Raw genomic sequence first — 24,394 nt, forward strand, 5'->3', positions numbered from 1 at the left:
TGGACAATGCAACGTTATCCTTTTGCTTTCCGATCTAATTGATAGCACCACCAAAGAAGTAAATACATGAGCATTGGTTGATTTGCTTCTATCAACCTCACTTGCCGAGCCTGATTCCATAGAATCATCAAGGTCAAGGGAAATCTCATCTCCGCTCAAATTACTATGATAGCCGAAGGAATACTTTGAGGCACCCATTAAATATCTGAAGGCTCTTTTAATTGCATCCAATGAATTCTATAAAGATTAAAAATATATATAGAAAGAAGTTCCATTGATTGGGCAATGTTTGGTCTAGTGTAGCCGATAGCATACTGTGGGAACACATCTTCTATTCTGAGAAAAGATTGTACTTTTAATCCTTGATGCAAATGCTAGAGACAAATAGATCTATATTAGGCTGTTAGTCCATGGCTCAAATTCCAATGGGGACATTGGGGATTAATGCAACAATCTTCCCCTTAATGTTATTGAAGAGGATTTGTACCCATGACATGGTCTTGATACCTATTGTTACACATTTTAGAGATAAACACATTGATAGGAGGTATTTAGTTCATATCTGAATCCAAAGGAGGAGGCTAGCCATTTTTCCAATGCATACATCCAGCTTTGAATTGCATTTTGGTAAGGTACTTCGCTCGTGTCTGCCATCTCTAATGGTGGTATGGCAATTTGAAGCAGATAACTTCATTTCGGTTATAAAAAGGAACACATTGTGGTCTGCAATTGTGTATGCTAGACCTCTATAATTTGAATTCATGTACGTGCTTTCTAGAGCCATAGCCTTTGGTTCACTCTTTTAATTTCTTTCCCAAGGATGTGTTCTAGTTGCACCAAGATCTTTCATTTTAAATTAGTTGCAAATTCCTTTCCCATCACCAATGAATAACATATCAGCACTGTATAGGAAATGATCAACTGTCAAATTTATAACAGGCATAGTTATTTGATTTAGAATGCTCAAATCCCAAACTTGACTCATGTATCAAATTTTTGGTATCACATTCTAGGACTCTGTTTGATGCCATACAATTCAAAGGTTTCTTCAATTTACAAACTGAATTACTTTTACCTTATCACATGGTGCTGTAGACACGTCATATAAATATCCTCTTCCAAATCACAATGAACCATGAAGGAAAGCACTTTTCACATTCATTTGCTCAACCTCTAAATCATAAGAGATAATAATATAAAGCAAAAACATTGTGGAGGCCATTTTTGTAATACTAAACCTAAGAGTAACCTTTCAAAACCAACTTTGCCAGTCTTCTTAATACCACCTCCATTTGAACTAATGTATTTCTTGAACGTCCATTTGCAACAAGTAGGTTTTCGTCTTTCAAGCAATTGTACAAGATCCCATGTATCATTCTTTTTCAAAACTACCATTTCTCCAGCCATAACAATTTTTCAAGGTTCTGCATTACTCATACCTAATGCCTCTTTTGCAAATCTAGGTTCATCCTTATTAATTTTCAAAACAAAAGTACGTTTGCCAATGCCTTGTAGACCTTCCAACAAGCTGAGTTGGAGGTTGTTCTTCCTCCTCTTCTGAAGATTCAAAGCTAGATAAACTCTCTTCAACTTCTTGTCTATCTAGGGGTCTCAATTCAACTTTATCAAGTGTAGAAGAAAATCGAATCCCATCTCATTGTTTAGCATGTCATGGCTGGAATGTAACTTGAGGAGCCTCATCCAAATCACCATGAAGGAAAACAATTTTTACATTCATTTGCTTAACCTCTAAATCATAAGAGATAATAATATAAAGCAAAAATATAGTGGATGCCATTTATGCAATACAAAACCTAAGAGTAACCTTTCAAACCAACCTCGTCAGTCTTCTCAATACGACCTCCATTTAAACTAATGTTTTTATTGAACACTCATTTGTAACTATTAGGTTTTTGTCTTTCAGGCAATTGTACAAGATCTCATGTATCTTCCTTTTTCAAAGCTACCATTTCTCCAGCCAGAACAAATTTTCAAGGTTCTGCTTATCTATACCTAATGCCACTTTTGCAAATCTAGGTTCATCCTTATTAATATTCAAAACAGAAGTCCACTTGCCTATGCCTTGTAGACCTTCCATCAAGCCGAATTGGAGGTTCTTCCTCCTCTTCTGAAGATTCAAAGCTAGATAAACTCTCTTCAACTTCTTGTCCATCTAGGTGTCTCATTTAACTTTATCATGTGTAGAAGAAAATTGAATCTCATCTTATTGTTTAGCACGTCATGGCTGGTATGTAATATAAGGAGGGTTAGTTTCTCTATAAATAACACTTTTACTCTATATCACCTTGTATAGCAAGATCCCAAAGCTTGAATTCTTTCACACCATAACTGGACCTGGTGAAGATACATTTTACAACCATGTTCTCCAACTTTGTTCTATTCTCCTTTGGCACATGTGCACATGGTTCACAACCAAAAAATCTATGATGTCTCAATGAAAACATATGGTCCGACTATGACAAGAGCTAATGTAGGAGACCTGTGAATCAGGTAGCAAGCAGTGACAGCAACTTCAGTCCAATTTTTTTGTTCTAGATCAACACCACTCCACATAATTATAGCTTATCCATTCTATCTGGAAGTCCATTCTGCTATTGAGAATACAGATTTGCCTTCTGTCTATGATTGTCACAATTTTTCATAAATGCAATGCTCACAGAATTCATAATAAAAATTACAATCAGTCAAACCTTCAACAAGGTTTTTATTTTTCATCATCCTTAGATCCTTTATTCAATGTAGCCAAGTGTTTGGTGCCATAACAGTAATTTTTGTAGGTACTAAAGGTGAATCCCTCACCTCTTCCAATGAAGCAAATTTGCTTTTAACAAAAGTACTGTTAGACTCAACAACATATCCATCTAGCTTATATAATATGCTAGACCTGACACCTTTAGCAATCACCATTACACCTTTCACCATTTTGCATCCTTCATTAAAAAAGACAACCTACGCACACACATTTAATAGTTTGCTTACTAATGAATTTTTTTGTAGAGTCTTGGTTTATCGATTGATCTATTTTATTCTACCACTAGGAATCTTGATTCTAACTTCACCGTGAACAACAATGTTCAAATGAATCTGTAGTGGAAGTCATATGAAAAGATGCACCCAAGACAATTAACAATGCGTTATTGCTTGCACAGTGGCCTAAATTGCAATGGATACAGCACTATCTTCCTTCTCGGGCTTAGAATTTGAATCAAACTTTCTTCGCTTTCTTTTTGCCCTCTTTACAAGTGTTCTGATTTACTGCAATTCAACCAATATAACTTTAGACCTTCTAGGAGAATTGGTGTCCACTTGGACTTGAATTTATCCCGTTTCTCATTCTTGCCTTGTTCTTTAGGTCGTCCACTAACATGTGGGGCCATCCTTAGCATTGATGGATAACATACATCAAAAAATCCACCACATTTTGAGTCTTCAAAATAACAAAAGTACTACCAATAGCCATAACAAGAGAATCACATGAATCAGGCAAAGAGAAAAGCAAGATCTAGCATTTCTTCTCCTCATCTATCTAAACTCTAACAAATGCCAACTGAGCCAGTGACATATTGAATGCTTTTAGGTGGTTTGCAATATGTCCACCCTCATCCATTTGCAAGGAATACAATTTTTTTCCTCAAAAAGTGTTGTTTGCAAAAGAATTGACTTGATACAACTCACCAAGTTTCTTCCATAGCTTCTTTGTAGAGGACTCTTTATGAACATTAACTAGATTTAAGTCCACCAAGCACAAGTTGATTAAACTCTTGGCTTTATTTTGATAACATCATACCGAACAGCTGTAATAGGATCTACAAGTTTGAATACGTGCTCATCAATGGCATCCCATAGATCACGATCTATTAATAGACCCTCTCTTTAGCGTCCATATCTCAAAATTATTTCAGAAAATTTCTTCATCTGTGTTCTCCATCTGCAAATTCTTGCAATTAAACCACAAAGAATCTTCTACACAGGCTTTTTTTTTCCAATCGGTAATGGGCTGAGGTCGAGTTGCTATTGACTTGAGATATAAACCAGTGAGACTATATTTTTGTGGGGCCTCATCCGCAGAACTACTTTTGTACATAAAGATCTAATCTTGGACTTGTCATGTCTCCCAAATGTTCAAATGCTTGCCTTTTTTAGCATAATATGCATTTAGTCCACTATGTCTTCCAAACATTTAAAACTCCAACTTAATGGAATGCTTATTTTAAATTCTCACCAATGGATTCAATCCTAAATAGTTCCTCAACCCATGTTTGTTCTTTGTAAAATATTATACTTTCCAATGGGTGGGAATGTTTATGTTTATTGTTATCATCAGCATCCTCCATAGTGAACCTCTCGTCTTATGAAAATGGCATACTCATGTCTGTATACAGATATTAAAATTGATTTTTTAAACTTTAAATAAAAGTAAATGAAATTTGCATGTTGTATGATTAAATTTTAAAGGTTTGTATAAATTTTGATGTTACAATATGTGTCGCTTTCTTGGTAGATGCTGGGAGATGAAATTGGTAAAGGAGCTTATGGACGTGTCTATAAAGGCTTAGACTTGGAGAATGGAGATTTTGTTGCAATCAAGCAGGTGTCTTTGGAAAATATTCCTCAAGAGGATCTTAACATCATCATGGTTTGTACACATCAAAGATCTTTTTTTTTTTTTTTTTTGAGGGGTAAACGCTTTTGACCTGGAGCTATGAACCAGTGAGGCCACAAATGGGGGACCTCATCCCCATTAGATTTGAACCTTGATGGCAAGGATAACAACTCAACAACTTAACCATCACAACATGCCACTATTGGCTACACATCAAAGATCTTTGTCTCTTTGGTAGTTTTATCAATATCTGTCATGGAAGAAGTAGATTCCTTATGAATTTCGTCATAGCAACTGAATACCACCCGAAGTCTGTCTACAAGCTACTAAATTTCTCTGATCCTCTTAAGTTATATATTTAAGCAATCCTCTTATTCTGCAAAAAATAATGTTGCCATAATCTTGTAAGTAGTATTACACAAAGCAATAGGCCTGAAGAAGTCAAAATGATTTGCACTACATGCTTATGAATCTTGCATTCCTCCACACCCTAGCAAACATCCTTAATGTATCAATATTGTTGAGAAGACACAACTTCAAACCTATTTGGACTTGTAGCTTTCTTGACACTGAGTGAGTTTTGAGTGGATTCTTTTTCTTTTCTTTTTGTTAAAAACACATGCAACTCTGTTCTGATTGCGGGGCTATATACAAAATTAAATAGCAAGCTTTTAGTCAACTTTGGATCTTTGATGTTAGTGGCAATGCCAAGAGGTTTATTTACTAATGAGATTACTGTCTTTAGTTTTGGGTTTACCGCTGGCTTTTAGATGGTTTTTTATTTCAAGGAGATTATGAATACTGTGAGTTTTCAAGCCTCCAAGCATATCTTATAGTTTATGTCTTAATTGGTTTTTAATGTATACCATTTTCAGTTTGCTGGGATGTTTTTATATTATTATCACACTTTTCTTTGTGTTTATTGGTTTGAAAGTTTTCCGTCAGTAATACGTTACATCTGAATAAATATTTGATACATGACTCCAAAGGACAGTATCTGGAAATTTGGTATCTTTCCTTACCAATGAAACCTAAATAAAGAATTTGAATACTATTAAACAAGTCTTTCAGATGCTTCAATTGATTGTCAAGCTTTTTTCATGATCTTTGATGCAGACATTTAATTTTTAATTTACAATTTCATGCTTCTTTTAAATCAGAACCTTTCAGCTTTTATCTAAGTGCTAAATATCATAACCAGTTTAGTCAGATTATCAAGACTATATTTTTTTGTTGTTCTATAAGGTGGTATAAATTATTATTTCTGATTGGTTGGAAATGTTTCTGATGTCCACATGCATTTATTGTCTGCAGCAAGAGATTGATCTTCTGAAGGTACTGTACTGTTCCCTATGTTATAAGTTCCTTAATGCATATTGTTTAGCTTTTCTTCTTTATAATATAGTGTTCTTTTTTGTGATTTCTAAAATTTCTTTTTCACATATAAAATGGGAGGAATTTTTTGAGTGTGTTGTAAATGGGCGTATTACAGCATGATGTCAAGGAAAAGCTTCCTATTAATCAGAATAGGTTGCTTTTGATAGTTTCAAATTCAAAATGAAAAGATGCAGTAATGGATGAAGTATAACCATTTGTAGGTTTCACCATTTTGACAATATATCTTCTTTTGCTTGCAGAATTTGAATCATAAAAACATTGTAAAGTATAGGGGTTCTTTTAAGACAAAAATACACTTGTACATAATTCTTGAGTAAGTATCATCTTAAGTTGATTTATGTTGATGGAGATTTTCTATGGACATATTCTATTTGTTCTTTTTTACTATGTTCAGTTTAGTTAATGACTGTTGTATATAATGATCATCAACCATGTATCAGGACATATTATATAAGATAAACCTGATTTGCTAATTTCTCTTACTTAGGCAATATCAAGTTCATGTTCCATTCACTTTACTTGCAGGTATGTTGAAAATGGATCTCTTGCCAGCATTATTAAACCAAATAAGTTTGGAGCTTTTCCTGAATCTCTTGTTGCTGTGTACATTGCACAGGTTTGGCTATTTGAATAGGTTCCTGCGTATAATCTGATTATTTCTTAATACTAGACCAATTTTGCCCTTTTGTTTTCAATCTGTACAAGATATTCGTATCTTGCCCATATTTAAATCTTGCCCATCTGGTGCAGGTTTTGGAAGGTTTGGTTTATCTTCATGAACAAGGTGTCATCCATAGAGATATCAAGGGTGCAAACATTTTGACAACAAAAGAGGTTAGGGCTACACATATTTCGCTATGTTTGTTTATTCTTGCATGGATGTACAACATTCCTTTGTCATTTTTAACAAGACAAGTAATAAGTCTTGTATGGATGTCAAACGTAAATGCTAGTCTTGTGCAACTCTTCTATCATCCTTTCCTGATTGATTTACACTACCTGTTGGAATATTCTTTGGCTTGGATGCCATATTGAGGGGGGATTTTTTCTCTCAAATTCATGAACTTGCTAGAATGTATACTGGTATACAAGCTCTGCTAAAACATAGATCAACATTCTATTTAAACTACAATCCACTGAATTGCAACTAGCTAGATGTCTTAAAATGTAGGTCATTCTTATGTTTATGCCTTGGAAAGAAATATTTTAGTGAAGCTACCTATCGAGGAACTCATCTTATATCAAACCAACATGATAATTACATCATTTGTACGTAAGAAATAGAAGGAACCTCATGCTCCATAAAAGCTAAACATCTGTGCTTGTGTTCCAAGTGACAGAGAACTAGTTTTGATTGATCAAGCAAAGTTTGGCTTTGGCAATAACAACCAGGTTTCGGTTAAATTTCCTCAATACTACCAAGCTGATAGATTAGCCTTGGTGAAAGTCACCTCAAGAATGTTGGCTTAAAAAAAGGTCCTGATTAGTAAAGATGTGGACAATGCAACTGAATTTAAGGATTAGTATTGCTTGCGTAACGATTGAAACTGTGGAAGGAATCTCTTGCTTAAAATTTAAATTCTGTGCCTATATGCCTGTTGGCTAAATTTTTTGTATGTCACTGACCACAACTTATAAAATTGTGACTTTAGGCAACATTTTATGAGATTTTTCTCTCCTCTCAGCAATAGGGGAGGCTCGCTTCTTACCGTTGGTGGCTCTAAAAGAAACTTAATTGGAAATTATAAAAAGGGGAGTTCTCTTAATCAATTCCTCTTTTTTCAGGAATGATATGCAAGCAACTACGACTTTCAAACTCAAAAAAAGTCCTATTCCTATGATAATATTGGTGGCTTGGGGGTTGACGTAAGAACAACACAAAAGACATCAGTTTACATATGAGGGTTAAGCAGAATAACCAGTAAGGCACAAAGTCTCTTACTATTACAACTTAAGCCCAAAGTATTCAGCTCTAACTAATTGCAACCACTACTCAAGAAAGTAGCTAAAAGTGTACACAATTGAATTCAAATCCCTCTTGAATCAAAATTTTAAAACTCACAATCAACTCAAGAAAATGTCATCACATAACAGTTTGAATTCGCAAAAAGTCTCAAAACAATCTGCCTCTTTTATTAAAAGCAATCTGAGTTACATCCAAGCACCAATTCTTAGAGTTCACATACAAACTGACAGAATTTTCTTGCCTTGCCCAAAGATGTTTATTTACAATGAGCTCTCTCTTTTATATAGGAAAAGAAGAGAGAAAGACAAAGAAAAGGGGAAACCCTCAACCACCTTGACTTTAACTCCTATCTAACTTCGACTAATTCAAAATTGCATGCCTAATGTAGTCGCAATTTGATTATATGTTACAACTTTGCACGTGATGCTATCACATGCAGTTTATATCTTGTTTTTCCATTACATGTAATGTGTCAATTACCAATTACAAATACATGATGAAAATATTATAAGTGCTTGACAAGAAATGACATTTATTACATCATCCTTTTTCTGTTTTCATACTACTATAGGATGTTCAATGGTTGATGTGCTTAAGTCTGGTAGAAGTATCGTGGTATGGAACATTAATTTGCATCCTTAATCGCTCTGCTGTCTAATGGTGGTTGTCTCATGAAAAGCACATTTGTCTCTTTCCATCTATGTCTTGAAAACATTTTATGCATGCAATAATTCTCTCGTCTCATTGTAGGCTCTATTATGTGATCATTCTTGCCTCATGTCCCACTTTCTTCTTTGCATGTGGGGTTATGCATGTTGCGGTTATGGAGTCTCTAGAAAAAAAGCCATAATATGATCTTTCAAGCATATATGGGTCCACTGCACGCTTTTGATGTACATCTATAGATTTTGGGATTTTGACATATGGAGTATGGCTGGAAACTTTTGGAATGGCAAATGGATATGCATTTAAGTTCAAAATATGTGCTTATGGTGGAAAAACCCAAAAATGGGTTTTTCGAGGTCAAAAACATGCACAGACAGCAAGCTTTATGCATGGGAAATGCATGGATATGGATGGATATGGATATGGAGGTCATAAGTAAACCTGTGTGCACATGTAAGCAACCACCATTATGGAAAGATGTATACTTATAATGAGATTTTGTGTTTTCATTATAAGTAAACGTGCATGCACATGCATGCAACCATCATTACAAATATTTCAGTCATGTGACAGAAGTATGCAAGGTATGAATGGAGTGTATGCAAGCACGGAAATGTGGTTTTTGGATGCAAAAACATGTGATAAATGAGCTCAATTTCTTTGATGGTCTCTTTCAAGAACGTTTTTATAATCCTGACTGCACACACAAGTAAGGTGAAGTACTTGCATATGCAACTTGAAGAATTTAGATGGTAGATAGAAGGCACACATGATATACAAAGCAAATGCAAGTCTAAAAATGAAGTGAAGAGATTTGCAAGCCAAAATGAAAGAACACATATATACAACTTTGCCCTATGAAGTTCACAAGAAACTTACCTCTTTTCACCAAAAACAATAGAAGTCTGTTCAAATCTTTGTGCAAAATTTGAAGCAAATCGAAGAGATTTTTGGATTTAGAAAAGATTGTCGCAAAGAAGGATATATAGACTTCAAATCCTTACTCAATCCTTACCAAATGAATGTGTTCTTGAGTCAAAATCCGTTGCTTGACAAGTGGAGGAAGATAGAGATTAAAGCTGTACCATTTTAGCAACCGTTTTTACTATAGTTGAAAAAAACGGTGGTATATTGCCAAAATTGCGATATATCGCAGGTCAGATTTTTTAAAATACTGCTGCATTTTTTTCCAGAAAATATGGCAAAATATCACACATTTGGCTGTTAAAATTCGGCGAAGGGAAACAACAAACATGTTTTAGGTTTGGTTTCCATCGTTTGATTAAGAAGTCCAATGTTAATTTTTTTTGCTGATGACAGTGATTGACTGCATAGGTGAAAGACTTCCTGGGTCGACGCAATTAATTTATGCAGATTGGGAAAACGACATTTGTTGCGCCTGACGACATTGCTTCCTTCATCAACACCCAATGGCATTAAGGGTTTTAAATTTTATAATATAGTTAATAGTTTAATTTTTTATGGCATTATAAATTAGGAAATATAGATTTTTTTCATATAATTGTATTTGTAAAAGTTATGTTTTAATTCGTTTTTGTTTAGCAATGATTTAATAAATTGTGGTAAAATTAAAAACTCTTCTTAAATTTTTTTATTATAAAACTCGTGTTAAGTTTATTTTATAAATTATTATAAAACTCTTATACGAATATTGCTAAAGATTTTTATAATAAATTTTACAAGGGCCTTTTTTACCAATAGACTTGACGTACAATATTTTTTATATTGTCTAACACATAAATTTATATAGTTTGCTCATATTTGAAATATATTTACATGAATATTTAATGTATTTACATAAAATAAATATTTGTATATAAAATCAAAATATATTTATTATTTAAATTTAAAATGTAAATAATAAGTAGCTAACATTAGGACTACCAGTATTAATTTGCTAAGTTCGAGTTGCTATGTATTTAACTCAAAAGTTTGATCTTTATAAGATGGAAATCTCAAATTAGTATATGTTCTACAAATTTGGTGTTGTTAAATATCAGGTTCTGTTTATATTGTTTTCTGATTCTTATATATAGAATGAAATATATAAATTTTTTCAATCAAAGTGCAGAAGAAAAGTTTCTAAGATAAATATTTTACACCTCTGTAGAATGAAGAAATAAATTGAATGAAAATCGTTATACACAATGACTATTACTGCACAAACTGTCCGCAATTATATAAAAGAATTGAAGACCAAACTGCGATTTCCACCGAAGAAGACTAATGGTAAAGTTTTAGCTACAAGGAAAATGCATTATAAATAGAAAGGTAGGGAGTCACGTTCTCGATGGGAAGTGATTCCACCATGGAATCACGTCCTATCGGGCACGTGACTCTCGGTTGGTTTAATAAACAAACACAACTTAATTTATATAACGTCGACCAAACTCTCAATTAAGCAGTCATTTATTAGTTAGTCAACCAAGTGCTTTATTCAATCGGACTCCATTTGTTATGATTGTAAAATATTTCATATAGTTTTTGGTGAATTATATATATATATATATATATATATATATATATATATATATATTGTATATATATATATATATTGTATATATATATATATATACATAGAAATATTTAACACAAATATAGATATATTTTCAGTGATTTATTTATCCTGATTGAGCTAACACATCAATAGGTGTATATATGTGTATTTTAAGAAATTTTGTATTTTAAAATGTTCGATAAAAGTGCCGATTTATAGTCGATTTTTTTGCCGATTCCAAGTTTTTCAAAATTTTTGGGCCAGCCGAGATATTGCCGAATCCGAGTTTTTCAACTATGTTTTTGACCAAGCAATGAGCAAAATGCAAAGAATTAGGAAAATGACGTCCAAAGAATAATAAGTGACTTAAAAGAGTTTAGTGCAAGCTAGGAAGGATAGGAAATGATTTGGAACTTACTTTGAACCAAACACTTGCTGATTTGATGGTGCAAAATGCTCAAAACTAAGGCATTTTTCGGCACAAACGTGCCCTAGATGGGTTGTGAAATGAGCAAAAACCTTAATGAACTCCATTTTTGAGTAGTTGGATGGGATCCTTGAACGATTTAATGCGGATACAACCTAAAGATCTTCAAAATCCATCAAGTATTGACCAAGATATGAGTGATTTTTTGCTGCAAAATTCCGTTTTTCTCAAAAACGCCACCCAAAGTGGGCTTATGCAAGTAAAAAAACATGTGCTTTTAGGCTAAAAATTGCTGCCAATGCTTAGGTAAACAAAAATGCATGTAAAAGTGAGGGAAGATGCACTTTTTAGTGCTTAAATTATGTGCTTTTCCTCTCCAAATCTCCACTTTGTTTCTAGTGCAAATGAAAGTAAAGGCGTGCTTTTAGAAAGCAAAAGCACATGCTTTTGACTCTAAATTCCTCACTTTAAGAGTTTCTAGTGTTAATGAAAATAACAACATGTTTTTAGAATAGAAAAGCACGTGCTTTTCACTTCAAAAACTCCACCGTATGCTTTAACATGTTCAAACACCTCTATTAGAGAAGTATAGATGGGTTTTTAATGTACAAAAACACATGCAACTTAAAATACATATGCTTTTGGGTTTAAATTCCCCACTTATAAGCACTTAAATGATTAAATTACATATTATTGTCTTTGAAAAAGTCCACTTCTGCTTTTAGGACTTATATTTATTGGCAGTGGGGTTTTAATAGGTGTTTAGCATGTTGATATATGCTTGAGGGCTAAAAACTCCACCGTAATGTATTTTTACTGTCTCATGTAATTAAATTTAATAAAATAACTATAGTTTTCAATAAAGTGACATGGCAATAGACTTAAAATGGCTAAATTTCATAAAACATTAAAAGCCATGATTAAATAAACCCAAAATGAGCTAAAATGTTAAAATGGATCTCAAAATTGACTTCAAATATTTAATATGATTTTATTTTGTGCAATTGCCAATAAGAAGTCGACAATTTTTAGGTTTTTTGATCATGATGTGCTGTCGGCTTGAAAATCTAACTTTTATAACTTAAGCTAGGCAACTCTGTTTGAGGCTCAAGTTAGCTCGAAATGAGAGGGATTGCAAGGGCTATTATCATAAGGCAAAAACACAATTCAAAATTATTTACAACAAAAAGAAAAACACAAAAAAGATGTCTGCAGACAAAGAAGAAAAACTCTTTCTTACAAACATTTGGGCATAAAACTTGATGGAAACCTTCAAAAGAAATGCGCGAATAAAGTTACATAAAATACAATTCAGGGATAACAAATTGCCTCAATGACATCTTATCAGTATGTCATAATGAAGAGGTTATGCCTATGAATACATGAGAAAATTGTGTGGGTTGCCTCAATTTTGTGATGTCAAAATTGAGGACAACAGTGCCAAGTGACAGAGAATCAATTTTAATTGAGCAAGCAAAGTTTGAGTTTGGCAATCATAACCAGGTTTTGGTTAAATTTTCCTTATTTTTGTCAGGCTGATAGGAGTAGCCTTGATAAATTATTAACAACCCAAATAAATTTTCTTTAAAAGAAGGTCACGATATGTGGACAGTGCAACTGTTTATAAGGATTACTGTTGTATACATAACACACAACATTGGAAAATGTGAATGTGAGTTGGCTCTGCAAAACATAAGAATGCCTTAACAGTACCAAACTATAACATGAAAGTAGCAGAATATTTTCAACTCTGCACTACTAACCTTTTTTTTTTTTTTCTTCCTGGAAATGCCCTACTAGTGATTAGAATGCTTTTTTCTGGAAATGCCCTACCAGTGACTAGAATGCAACAAATTCTTGAAGATCTTAGAAGCTCCTATTGTCACTTTAAGAAACTGACAGTCGACTCCTAAACAAGCATGGATAGTAGAGTTCCCTCCTTTCCAGCACGTTATTCTTCAAGCTTCCATTTTCCAAAGAGATTATAGGCAATAGAATTGAATTGTTGAAACAGTTGCCATGTTCACAAAATCCCTGGGAATATATAATTCCTTGCAAAATCCTAGTATTATAATTGGGGAGGCACATTGTAACTCTTGTTTAAAAATAAGTTAATTTCCACCATTTCATAGTAGATATATATCCATTTAATGCATGGTGCAGAATAGAGATAAGCATAATATCTCTTAAGTAGCTCGGAAATGCTGTTTTGGTTTACTATTTGATGTATTTGAAGAAGCATTTGAAACTGGCTGGATGTGGTCTTCATTGGTTTTGTTTACTTAAGGTTGCTGATCAGGTCTGACTGATTTTGATCTTTCATTTTCAATTATTCAGGGTTTGGTAAAACTTGCTGACTTTGGTGTTGCAACAAAATTAACTGAGGCAGACCTTAATACTCATTCAGTTGTTGGAACGCCTTATTGGATGGCACCCGAGGTGTGTGTCTGAGCAGTCTGTTTCTAATTAGATAAAAATCTGCTCTTTTTATCATTCAAAGATTCTGTAGTTCAAACTGCTGTTTTTTCTTTGTAAGAGCAGATACACTGTTGTATTTATTTAAACATGACTATTGTAGAATTAATTTTTCCAATAAATATTTGAATATGTAATATAAATTTGCAAATTTCTATGTCAAGTGTATTTTGTTCATATATATGGTATTTTTAGCATAGGTTTTGCAGACAGCATTTTGGAAGAGGAGAGCTGTATTGACTCCTATAGAATAGAATAAGGTTGTTTTTCTAAGTGCTTAAATGATTATACTTTGATTGATGTGTTTACTGGAACAGTGTAATTCTATGTTTATAGTTCGCTCCTAAATTTGAGTAATTTAAAAGTGGATCTTATGTAATATTGTCTGTTGGGACTGACCTTAGTTTAGCCTAATTTTTTTAATTAGGGTTTGGCTTGTAATGTCCCTTGTAGGTATGGTCATCATTCTATTAGACTTAAGTTATCTGTTTTAATTCCTTATCATGCACGCTTACTTCATTACTATCCCACTTGGTGATGGAAGGAGTCAGTGTTATCCAAGTTGCTTAGATACCAACTTGCAATGGATTCCCTCAAAGCTTACAGATCCAAGTCCTTAAGCCTTTCTTGGGACTTTGCGCGCAAGGTGCTCGGTGTCACTGATCCCTACCCTATCTTGGGACAAAATCCATTGCATGGATTTATACAAGCCCCTTCTTTGTAACAGTTCAGTCTCCCCTTCTTAGCCAAAAAGTAATAGGACCTGAATATCTTGATTATTAATAATATTAATATATGTATCTTTATATATATTAATTCATCTCAAATATATTTATTATAAATATATAATTTGGAGTTTTTTATTATTTCTGTATACATAAGACCATATACGGGTACTCATGCATAACTGAATTTAGATATGATATTCAAGAATCAGAATTACTCGCTGATTGCTTGCCAGCCATGCATCTGACTTGCCAAAAAGGCCAACGCCCACTGTTGATATGTACTTCTGTTGTATTCCTTCTGAATATGAAATAAATAATAGCATTCCTTCCTTTATGATAAGTAATCATGCTATTCTTCCATAGAATAGCAGATGTGTTATATATTAAATAAGAAATATCTGATCATGTTAAATGGGGTGGGAAAGATCTTATTTTTGTATCTCCAAATTTGAATGGATGACATTCTCTGATAATTGATAAGGTCTCTCTCGCTCCTCCATAACTATTAGTTTACAAAGGATACCAATTATATTTTATTATCATGATAATATTTCATACATTATCATTAATATATTAAATTGATTTATATTATTTATTTATTATATTACTTAATGAGTATTTTATTATTATTATTTTTGAGGCTTATCAATTTTATTAAATTAAAAATCAATTTATAAATTCTCCATTCAAGCGGGCATTGGTAGGAAAGAATGGAGAAGAAAATCTCCAGTCTTGCTCGGGACTATAGTGACTCCTATATGTTACAATTCTAAAAGGGGCATACCCAGTATTAGTTTTATACATCTGACTTTTCTGTCTTCCTGAAGTATTCATCTTATCCTTTTCTTTAGTACACCAATTTGATTTCCCCTTTAGGTTTCTTCTTTATGTCTTTCTTTCCTTTATTTTATGTTTGATTGTATTGTTGATACAGTTCCATTCTATCAGCTGTTTTTAATTTAGATCTCCTCCCTGTAATCCTGCATCTTAAGCCACTTCCAGCTCAAATACCAAATTAGTCTTTTCAAAAAAATAAATGTGTTCATAACCGTTAGTCTTTTTCAACCTCTGTTGTATGTTTTTCAACTTCATGTTTTAGCATACTACAATATCACTGTTAATTCCTTTCATCCCAAGTTTAAAATAGTACGCTACCTTGCCCTTGCTAAGTATATAGACACTTTCTATTTTTTCTTTAATTTTAAAGTTCAAATATCATTTTTCTAAAGATATAGCAGATTAACTTATAAAGTCTAAATACAAAACTGCTTTATTCTGATTTGCCTCAAGACAATTTTTCTATTTTAATATTTACCTAGTAATTTAAACATTCAGAGTTCCAATCTCCAAAAATTTACACTATCTTTACACTATCTGTATTATATTGGAAAATAACAGGATTATAAGATATTCCCAGTAAAGCAAACACTTCCATGGCAAATAATATCTTTCTTAAGATCTTACAAAAGTCTTAACATTGTATTGCGGTTTAAATCAGCTATCAGGCATGATCTGGGGAGAAGTTGAGGCCTTATCCTCTATAGCTTCATCTTGTTCAGAAATAGGTAATTCAAGCATACTTGGATCTAATATAGATTTGCCATCCCATATCTCTATTTCTTCTTCTGCCATATAGAGTCCCATCCAATTATTATAGGAAGTTGGTCGGAAATGAAAAAAGTTGAATAAGAAAGCTAGATTTCTTCTTACAACTGGGAACCAACTAATCAATCTATCAGAATTGAATGATGAAACAAGAGGATATAAAGGGATGAGTTGTCACTGATCAATAGGAATATCGTAATGACATGGTCTGCATATATAAATGTCATTTCTAATGCAAGCCACCACCTTCTCAATGTTGCCAATATATTTATGTTTGAAAAGCCATTACGTAGGGTCAAGATGCTTTATCTTTCTCTAGAAGACTAGTCATAGCTAGAAACACAGTAGGGATATCACTGAGAACTCTATACCAATCTGTGTTGTTGACAAATTCTTCGCCTAAGATTTTGTTTACAACTCTTTTAATCAAGAAATGTGAGTTCTGCAATACTACCGAGAGATGATTATCCGATATGGGTTCATCGAGGGCAACTTGAGCAGAAGGTCCCTTAAGCTTGATGATCAAATTCATTTTGGGAGCCTTGACAAGGAAGGGAAAGAGAGCCAGATTAAGTAGGCACCTCCTAGAGGGTCGGGAAGATTAAAGGACAGTCACTGAAAAACACGGAATACCAAAGGCCAAAAGGGAGGTCAATCACCTACATTGAGAAGTTCTAGATAAAACAAAAGATTGGAAGCCTAGGCAACAAGCATAAAAAGAAAAAAATACTTCCAACCTAGATCCACTTAACCCTTATAAATCTCCTTTTAGCTTGCGAATAGAGAATACTATCCGACTATAGAATTAAGATGATACAATATCATACATCCATCTTTACTCATATTATCTTGAATTGAGAAGCTAATAGTATAATTGAAGAAGGAAAAAAATAGAACAATAAGTGAATGCAGAAAACAACAAATATTCTATTGGATATCCTTAAGATAATTTACATAAAGTTGGTCTATCTCATAACAAAACAACCCTTTTACTGAGGAAAATAAATCAAAACAGGGGAAAAACTAGATACAACCATACATTAATCAGCCTCATTTAAAGGGTACCAGCAGCAAAAACTATACCTATAAAATATACTAGAAGTATTCAGAAGTTGGTCAAAACAATCATGTAAATACGCGATCAGAACACAAAAAGGTACTGGGATCTACCCCTGCACGATCGGGACTGGTTTGGAGTCTTCCAGTAGACCATGATTATTTCTTCCACTTCTTCTAAGTTGAATTCCTTTGACCCCGACTATAGAACGAAGGCATTTTTCTCTCGGCTAGACTTGTTAAAATTCGGCAAAGAGTATTCCAATTTGCCTATATTCGAGAATTCTACTCTCGGTTCAATGTAAGAGTCAAACGCTCTGAGATAATTGAGAAGCCAGTCCTTGTTTTGGTCTTCCACAATACCTCTCCATCTCAGAAGAAACGTAATACACGCTTTCATCTTCAATCATTCTTTGTTGAATAGGTTGGTATCCCTGATATGTAGAATAGGGTGCCTAGGAACAATTGTATGGACAAAACTACTCAGGGGGTGGGACATATATTCCTCAACATATGGTATTTTCAAGTTTTTGTCAATATTCAAAATTGCATGCTCCAGGCCCTTCAACTAGGTAGGATCAAATAGAATGTAACATAGTCACAAAATGTCCCATTGATCAAATTGGGCTTTGGCTAAGCATGCTACAAATGACCCCAACATCGAACTATTGGTGCGCTAGGTGCATGCATTGTTAAAAACCTTTTCCCCTAAAACTTTATTAACAACTACTCTAGTCATATCATCAACAGGATTGAGGATTCTATTCCAACGCTCTGGCTTAATCGGTCCCCTAAATGCCATGTTTCTAGCCTTGCTTGCATGGAACAAATTTATAGCAGCCTCCATTCTAAGATAACAGAAAGAAGAAACAACAAACACCCAACCAGGAAGGTAAATGTTGATTACAGTTAATACAACTCCGCTATAAAGGCAGCTAACAAAAAGCCCTAGAACAATCTAGAAAGGATCGAGAATAAAACATGAGGAAGAATCCATAACAAGTAATAATGATAACTAGGTAGAGATACGGAAAGGAAGGCCTAAAGATCCATACTAATGAAACATGTTATGAAATAATGAGACAATCCTAAAAAGATCCACGTCTCTTTAAGGCATCTCGCAAAAACTATAGACATTCCTCACATTCATGTAGACAATCAGATGTGACAGCAATTTACATTAATTTATTTTACTTTATGACTCCCCTTCCTCATTATTAAGAAATATTTGATGTTTTGAGTTTTCTAGATTTCAGTAACATATTGAAAATATGCATCTATTTTTCCTATTTTAGTCTTTTAGTAACTAGTATTGCCGCCCTTTACTTATATATAGGATTTTTCGGTTGATGTCTTCATGAATACTTCTGATATTAATTTAGTACTCAACATCCAAGGATTACATTAATATTGAGAACATAGTGAGTATGTGTTCGAGGCTTAATATTATTATATTGATTTATAGATTGGTTTGGAGATGAAATTAGAAGTAATGTTTGCAAAGATAAATCCTTTATGATCTATACTAAGGAGCCTTTAATGTGATATCTTCACCATCTGCCCCTTTATTGTCTAGTAGATCGATTGCTTTGTTCCCTTCTCTGTATATATGTTGGATTCTAATTTCGTCAAACTTATCTATTAAATTTAAGACTTTCTAGATTGGAATTGATCCTCCAGTCTGGGGTAGACTGTTTTCTTAGTGCATTTAGGATAATCTACAAAACTCCTTCAATAACTAATTTCTTAATTTCTTGTTCTAGACTTAATTTCAAGCCTTCCTTAAGAGCTTCTAGTTCTGCCATGTTATTAGTTGTGATACCTAGTGGTCTAGCTCGTTTAACTATCCACTCTCTAGCATCCAAGCTTATGATGCACCCTATTCCTGCCTTTCCTAAATTGCCTCTTGATGCTTTATCAAAATTAAGTTTAGTCCAACCTATCGGGGGCAGTTCCCATCTACATTTCTTTCGTGCTTGTAGATTTAAAAAAAAAAGAAGGGGTAAAAATTTATTCAATCAAAACCAAAATACAGAGCAAAAGGCCAAAGGCCCAAAACAACATTACAAACTCTTGTCCTCTAGTAACATTTGATCAATGATCTCACAATACTTAGAAGGTAACTCATCCCTACCATTAATAACCCATCTACCCCCATTCTCTGAAGCCCACTTAGCCAGACAATTTGCCACTCTGTTCCATTTGTGAGGGATATGATGAAAGGAGACATAGTCCAAGGACCTACAGAGACAAAGAATTTGTCTGGCTAAAGAGGCAAGTTGCCAACTAACATCTTCCAACTTCTGGTTATTCAACATATCCACAACAATCTGAGAGTCAGACTCACAGATGATCTTCTGCCACCCTAACGAGCAGCCACGCTCAATAGCAACCTTAATAGCCAGGGCCTCCATCAGATTATTAAAATGTTGACCCTTGTAAACAGAAAGGAGAAAAACCGCACCACCATCATCGCCTCTGCCAATAGCCCCAATACCGACATGCCCAGGGTTCCCCCGAGAAGACCCATCCGTATTGATCTTCAGGAACCCAGTCGGGGGAGGGGACCACCTCCCATCTCTACTGATGCAGGAGCATCCAGAGGTATAAGGGCAATCTTGTGTCACCCAAAAAAAAGAATGTACTTAGACTTAGTTTCTGTTTGATGTGTTTTCATTTTTGGATACCCATTTGGGTCAAATAAAGGTTCCAACTCTCACAGTTCCACTATCAGTGCGTTTGAAAATCCCAAAAAAATAGGAGCATGTATTTGGGCCATCATTTTGGTAAACTAGAAGGTGTGAATTGGCCAGTTGAATGTAATCATGATTTAGAGCATTCCAGAAAAAGAATCAGGTCAATAGGCCCCACGGTTTGAAAGTTATTGCAGTTTTTCGAGTTTTGGAGACCTCCTAAGAATGCTTCAAAGTCAGGTTTGGGGCATTAAATGACCTCGAAAAGGGTCGAAAAATGGGGGACGAGCGAAGCTTGTCCATATGGTTGTAGAGCGCTTCGAGAGCTTTCCGAAAATGTAAACGGTTCGTCAATCGGAGCTACGGTTCAAAAGTTATGCCTCCTAGAAGTTCGGTTACCGTTTTTGGATTCTTCTAGATTTGCACCGACTTCTAACGCAGCTTCTGGAACCTTCTATTTTGTCGGTGGATGCCTACTAGCACTTTCTAGAATGTACTCCTAGTCCTTAACCCTCCGGGGTCTATTTAAGGAGATTTCTGGCATTGTAAAAGGCAGTTTGGAGTGGAGTTTGAGAGGAGGTACTGAAAGGAGAAATTATCTCCAGATTTATGCTATTGTAAGCCCTTAGGGCATGTTCTGAAGTCTATTTTCTCTGTACTGTTTGTAATAGCTTATTTTCTCAGTTAATATAATTTTCCCTTTCTGTTGTGTCCATTTTGTTCTTGGGTTGTGTCTCCATCATCTACACACCCGTTGCTTACCATGGCTTGGTCTTTTTTCGAGAATGCCTCCCCGACATTTATCACCCAGGTTCAAGTTCCTCACAATACTTGATCCCCAAGATCAATATTAACAGACATATCACACTTTGCATAAATCGTCTCCTGGAGCCTATTAAGAATCAACTTCCACAATTGGGAGCTTCCAAGTTTGAAATCACAAAAAATTCTGCGATTCCTTTCCAGTCAAAGGTTCCAGAGAATGAAGACAGGACCAACCAACCAGGCAACCTGTAAGAAAGAAGTCTTTGCTGGAGATCTGCCCAAGCTTTCCCAGAAATCAATAAGAGAATTAGCATGAATATAACCGTGACACCAAACCTCCCATCATCTATGCCATATCTCTCTCGAAAAGGGGCAGAGAAAAAATAAGTGGGAGATACACTCCTCATTGTGTAAACAAAGAACGCAAATAGAGGGACCTTGAAAACCTCGTTTGCGAAGATTCTCTCCCAAGTGAGGCATTTCTTCAGAGCCAACAACCATATGAAAAAGTTACACTTGGGCCACGAAAAGCTGCTCCAAACCTTCTTCCACTAGTGCACTTCAGCGAGACCGTGAAGATTCCTGTCAAGAATAGCATAGCCTTGAGCCCCTGTGAATTTACCTTTTGGACTTGGACTCTAAGCCAAGCTGTCCTTCCCACTGAGAGAGCTGCAAAACCTATCCTCCAGAACACGAGAGAGAAGGGCACGATCCTCATCAGAGCCCCCCATCGGCCACTCCTGAGAATCCTTCCAACAGGTCACCTCAACCTGCCCTAGGTGCTTAACGGTCTTAAAATGCTCCACCTTAAGCCACCCAACATTAGTAGAAGTTTGGGAAAGGGAGAGAAGCTGGGGAAAACTAGAAAGAATGGGAGGATTGCCATCCCACGAGTCTTGCCAAAACAGAGTCTCTGAGCCTCTGTTACAAATCTAGAAGAGCCCCTCCTTAACAAGTTGTGCTCCCCTCTTAAGAGTATCCCAAGTACAGGAGCCTTTACCCATCAAAGGAAGTCCTTGCACCTCTGAGCAATCCGCACCAGGAAAGTACTTATGGGTGAGAATCTTGGCCCACTCTTGATCTTGACTGTTACACCATTGCCAGTACAATTTGGCAGCCAATGCTGTGACAACAAGAGCCATCGAGCGAAGCCCAAGGCCACCCGCATGCTTTGGCCTACACACGTACTCCTACTTGATCAGGCTCCACTTCGAGGAAAGAAGACTACTAGACCAAAGGAATTGCTGAGATAAAGCATCAAAATCCCTCACAAAATTAGAAGGCGGAATCTGAACACAACACTTGTAAATGGGAAGAGACTGCACCACAGTCTTTAGCAAAACCAATCTCCCAGCAGAAGATAGCCATCTACAAGTCCAGTGACTAACTTTAGTCCTGAATTTATCCAAAATCTCCTGCCAGTACTCCCTCCGCTGAGCACCCAAGGACAAAGGAACCCCAAGATACATTAGAGGAAGGGAGCCAATTTGGAACCTAAGAATTCTAGCAATCCTATTTTGAATAAGCTGAGGAGTGTTAAAGAAATAAATAGAAGACTTATCATCATTAATTTTTTGACCTAAAGCTTTCAAATAGATATCCAAAGCTTTCCTGATATTTACTGCCTCACTGATTCTAGCCGTGCCCATTAGTTCGGTATTATCCACAAACTGAAGATGAGAATACAGAGGAAGGTTATTACTCCAAATCCAACCTTGGATAATCCCCTGCCGCACCTGAGCTTTTAAAAATCGGCAAAGACCCTCTGCCATGATAATGAATAAGTAGGGAGATAGAGGGTCACCTTGCCGAAGTCCTCGAGAGGCACCAAACAACTCAGAAGGTTCTCCATTAGTAAGAACTGAGAAGGAGGACGAGGTCACACAACTTAGAACCCATTCGACCCATTCCTCAACAAACCCAAAAGTCAAAAGAATTTTCTGTAAGAATTCCCAACTCACCTGATCATAAGCCTTGGCCATGTCAAGTTTTATGAACATAGCTTTCTCCTTAGAAGTGGTCATAGAATGGACAACCTCCGTTTTTATCACAACTCCATCCAAGATTTGTCTTCCGTCAACAAAGCCACCCTGTTCAGCAGAAATCAAAGATCCGAGGAATGGCTTGAGCCTCTCAGTAATCAATTTGGTGATGATCTTATAGACAACATTACATAATGCTATAGGCCTGAATTGATCCAACCGATTACCTCCCTCTTTCTTAGGTATGAGAGCCAAGAAGGTAGAGTTCAAAGATTTCAGCATCTGTTTATTCCTGTATGATTCTTGGACCACATCTAGGAGATCATACTTTATTATCTCCCAGAATTCTTGGAAAAATTCAATCGGAAACCCATCTAGACTAGGGGCCTTACCTTTCTTCATGTTAAACACAATTTTCTCCAATTCTGGAAGCAAGATAGGGCTTAAGAGGGCGCTGTTCATTTCTGCAGAGACTAGGTGAGGGATACACTCCAGGATGTCTAGCTCCTCAGGCCCAGCTCCAAGGTCCTCCCTAGAAAAGAGATCGGAGAAGTAATTGACTGCCTCCCTAGAGATATCTTCACAAGAAAAGATCTGAGTTCCATTGGTTAAGACAAGAGAGGAGAGAGAGTTCCCATGCCTTCGTGCCTCAACAGAGTTGTGGAAAAAAGTAGTGTTCCTATCCCCCTCTTGAAGCCAATCTATACGAGAATTTTGCTTCCAGAAAATCTCCTCCCGAAGCTCCCATTCTTCCAACTCCTGAAGAGCTAGAGATACAGCTTCACTCATCTCAAAGTTCAACCCATGGTCACGAATGTGGTGGGTAATGTTATCTAACTTGGTTTGAGCAGCAGTCTTCTGAACATGTAGATAACCGAAACACTGTTTATTCCATCTCTTAAGCCTATACTTCACATGTTGAAGCCTCTTACTAAAAGTATACATGGCCGTACCATGATCAGGCATCCCCTCATACCACCAATCCACCATAAGATTAGATAAGGACAAGTCTCTGAGCCACATCAACTGGAATTTGAAAGAGGGATTCTTGGTGACCCTGTCTGAAGTGATGGAAAGCTTAATGGGCCAGTGATCCGATCCTCTCCAATCCAAAATTTCAGAATTGGTGGTCCACATGTTGTCCATCCAATAGCATGAAACCAGAAATCTATCAAGCCTTTTCGAGATAGCCTCACCACCACATCTCCGATTATTCCATGTAAAGACACCATTAGTCGAGTTCACATCAATGAGAAACAATGAGCCAATCATATCTCTGAGCAAATTAGAAGATTGGTCCAGCCTAGCTAGCCCACCTCTTTTTTCCTCCAGGCTAATGACTGCATTAAAATCTCCCGCCATAATCCATGGAAGAAAAGGTTCTAGGGATTGGATGAATCTAATATGGGCCCATAATTGAGATTTACCTGCAAAGTTTGTAGGAGCATAAATGTTGGATAAGAAGCACCTTTCTCCTTTCTCAAAGCTATT

The 24,394-nt window shown here is 35.4% G+C and overlaps 1 protein-coding gene across 2 annotated transcripts in view; it reads left to right on the forward strand.

Moving 5' to 3' along the window:
* LOC149571276 (MAP3K epsilon protein kinase 1-like) overlaps nt 1-24,394 on the forward strand; it is a 128,284-nt gene that overhangs the window by 10,340 nt on the left and 93,550 nt on the right. For both annotated transcript variants that reach the window (XM_089812837.1, XM_089812836.1), the window contains exons 2-7: nt 4,523-4,657; nt 5,939-5,959; nt 6,262-6,335; nt 6,548-6,638; nt 6,773-6,856; nt 13,937-14,038. In XM_089812837.1, coding sequence (XP_089668963.1) covers nt 4,523-4,657; nt 5,939-5,959; nt 6,262-6,335; nt 6,548-6,638; nt 6,773-6,856; nt 13,937-14,038 — 507 coding nt within the window. The remainder of the gene's footprint in view (nt 1-4,522; nt 4,658-5,938; nt 5,960-6,261; nt 6,336-6,547; nt 6,639-6,772; nt 6,857-13,936; nt 14,039-24,394) is intronic.

Source organism: Cupressus sempervirens, chromosome 2, assembly GCF_028749045.1.
Source record: "Cupressus sempervirens isolate cs-2001-9-10 chromosome 2, ASM2874904v1, whole genome shotgun sequence".
Taxonomy (NCBI): Eukaryota; Viridiplantae; Streptophyta; class Pinopsida; order Cupressales; family Cupressaceae; genus Cupressus; species Cupressus sempervirens.